Source organism: Myotis lucifugus, unplaced genomic scaffold (genome assembly GCF_000147115.1).
Source record: "Myotis lucifugus unplaced genomic scaffold, Myoluc2.0 scaffold_61, whole genome shotgun sequence".
Taxonomy (NCBI): Eukaryota; Metazoa; Chordata; class Mammalia; order Chiroptera; family Vespertilionidae; genus Myotis; species Myotis lucifugus.
In genome coordinates, this window is record NW_005871109.1 from 6,360,665 (window position 1) to 6,363,561 (window position 2,897).

General features: G+C 44.9%; 1 protein-coding gene across 1 annotated transcript; it reads left to right on the plus strand.

Moving 5' to 3' along the window:
- Positions 1-309: 309 nt before the first annotated feature.
- On the plus strand, positions 310-1,293 carry LOC102428063 (olfactory receptor 226-like). The gene has a single exon (XM_006089675.1). It carries the CDS (start codon positions 310-312, stop codon positions 1,291-1,293), a length of 984 nt encoding a protein of 327 aa, XP_006089737.1.
- The last annotated feature ends 1,604 nt before the right edge of the window (positions 1,294-2,897 follow it).

The window sequence follows — 2,897 nt, forward strand, 5'->3', positions numbered from 1 at the left end:
ATTCTTATTTTTATTTGTGTTCTCCAGGGACCAGCTAGTGTCATCTTTACCCGGTGCTTATCAATACATGCTTCTCCATGTGCCAAAACAGACTCCTATCCTATCCCCAATACAAAGCAATTTATTCTTGTCTGCTTTTGTCCAGATTACAGAAGAGAGCAGCAGCCTCAGCTCAGGGATAAATTATACACACCACATGCATTGCATTTTACCAATATAAACCCACCAGGAGAAAGTCTGGGTTCTCGCTGATGCCTCCTGAAGACACTCTGTTCTCCCTCCTGAAGAACAGTGGGCAAGACCAACCCCATGGAACAGAGGAACCAGAGTGGGAGAGTCAGTGAGTTTGTGTTGCTGGGCTTTCCAGCTCCTGCACCACTTCGGGCGCTATTGTTTGCCCTTTCTCTGCTGGCCTATGTGTTGGTGCTGACTGAGAATACACTCATCATTATGGCAATTAGGGACCACCCCACCCTCCACAAACCCATGTACTTCTTTCTGGCTAATATGTCCTTCCTGGAGATCTGGTATGTTACTGTCACTATTCCCAAGATGCTAGCTGGCTTTGTTGGGTCTGAGCAGGGCCATGGACAGCTAATCTCCTTTGAAGGCTGCATGATACAGCTCTACTTTTTCCTGGGTCTGGCCTGTTCTGAGTGTGTCCTTCTAGCTGTTATGGCCTATGACCGCTACGTGGCCATCTGCCACCCTCTCCACTACTCGGTCATTGTCACTGGCCGACTGTGTGTGCAGCTGGCAGCCATCTCCTGGGCAGGCGGTTTTGGCATTTCCATGGTGAAAGTTTTTTTCATTTGTCGCCTCTCTTACTGTGGTCCCAACATCATCAACCACTTTTTCTGTGATGTCTCCCCACTGCTCAATCTTTCATGCACGGACAAGTCCATAGCAGAGCTTACAGACTTTGTCCTGGCCATTTTTATCCTGCTGGGACCGCTCTCTGTCACTGGAGCCTCCTACATGGCCATCACTGGTGCGGTGATGCGCATCCCCTCAGCTGCTGGGCGCCATAAAGCCTTTTCCACCTGTGCCTCTCACCTGACTGTTGTGGTCATCTTCTATGCAGCCAGTATCTTCATCTATGCCCGGCCAAAGGCCCTCTCAGCCTTTGACACCAACAAACTGGTCTCTGTACTCTATGCTGTCATTGTACCATTGCTCAACCCTATAATTTACTGCTTGCGCAACCAGGAGGTCAAGAGAGCTCTACGCCATACTTTGCACTTGTATCAGGGCAAGGATACTGAGTTTGGGAAGGCTAACAGAGATGGATAGAAAGGAGATGTTAAGTCTTAGAAAATGTTCTTAAATTTAGGATCTATGTCTTCTATGAAGTCTAGAAGAGATTCTGGGGCCTAAGTTAGGGACTAGAGTTTCAAAGGTACCACCAACGAACTAGTCCAAGGGAAGGAAGAAGGATGAATTACAAATTAGCAGCCAGCAGGTAGCAGCTGGATTTTTAAGTAATTTACATAAAGCAGGATTCTGAATTATTCATCCTGGTGGGGTGGAAAGACATGACTGAACATTAATACATGGTTTACCCCCCCCCCCAAATGTATACACACTTTAACAGCTGGTAGCTCAGTTTTGAAAATAAAATATATTTTAATAAGCTCTGCCTTTATAATCATTCAGTGTGTGTGTGCATTCTCTTTTGGGGGACACACTATATTTAAACAAACAAGAAAATGTAGAACTGGCATCTCTCTACATCCCCTTTCCTGGGTTTGCTCTTGGTTTTGGTTCTGAGACAGAAGGTGTAGGAAAGGGAAGCAGAAGGAGGAAGCCACTCAGGGAAGCACAGGCTTCAGGAGGGAAAAGCATCAGGAGTATGGATGAGATCTGTTCTAGCTGCAGGCCACCAACTGCTTCCTATGAGGTAATGGAGCCCAGGAAGTGATCATCCTAGTGTGAATTACAAGTCAAGGAGTCAGGAAACTGAGAATTGTTGTGCTGGCAACAAATCGCCTCCTGGGCAACAGGGGTTTAGCTTCCTTTCCTGCCTGACAGAGGTTGGAGTACACATTGAACTAGTGGTTGAGTGCAGTTATTTATTTAATCATCTGTCTCCCTAAAGAGTTTGTAAGCTCCATGGAGTCAAGGATCACTTTTTCCTATTTATCATTTTATTACCATGACCCAGGATACTGTTCTAGCACCTGGTTGTGAAGAAACACAATCAATGAATATAATTTGGAGCCACGGAGAAAAGGCACGTGAGTCACACCTACAGATAGGATTGGCAGGTGCAGGAACTAAACCCTTCCAGCTTCACTGAATCATGGGGAGGTACAAATCGGCTCAGCCTTGCTGGCAAAAAAAAACTTGAAAAAATATTATCACAAACACTAAAAATCTTGAAAATATTCTGATTCAGAAAGATTTTTATAGGTAGATATACAATGCATTAGCTGTAAATTATTTAAGCAATTCTTTATTTGTATAAGTTTTGCATATTTCTGTGTTCTTGATATGATAAAGATAATGCACTGACATGTTCTCTTTGATACCATGAACTACAGCAGCTTTTTATTCTGAGTCACAAATGTCAGTTTGTTCTTGACTCCCTGCCCTGTGTATTCCCCTAGGGCAGAAATTAACCTATTCTTGAATCTACAATATCAGTCACAGCTCCTGACACTGTAGCCTACTGTGACAGGTTATCCTTTACTTCCTACTCCCCAGTTATCTATTCTCTGCACTCCTGTACCCCTTTGTGAACCCAATCTCCCAGGGAGTGAGAGCAATTGAACCTATGGACTGTATCACTCTAGCTCTGTGGGCCTCTGGCGTCCAGTTTGGTTGGGTCAATGGGAGGCAGGAAACTGAAGAATGCCAGGAGAGAGGTGACAAGGAATTATTCCCTGGCTTCCTGG

Excerpts from the sequence above, each read along its gene's own strand:
- LOC102428063 (XM_006089675.1), top strand. The coding sequence starts at position 310 with ATGGAACAGAGGAACCAGAGTGGGAGAGTCAGTGAGTTTGTGTTGCTG.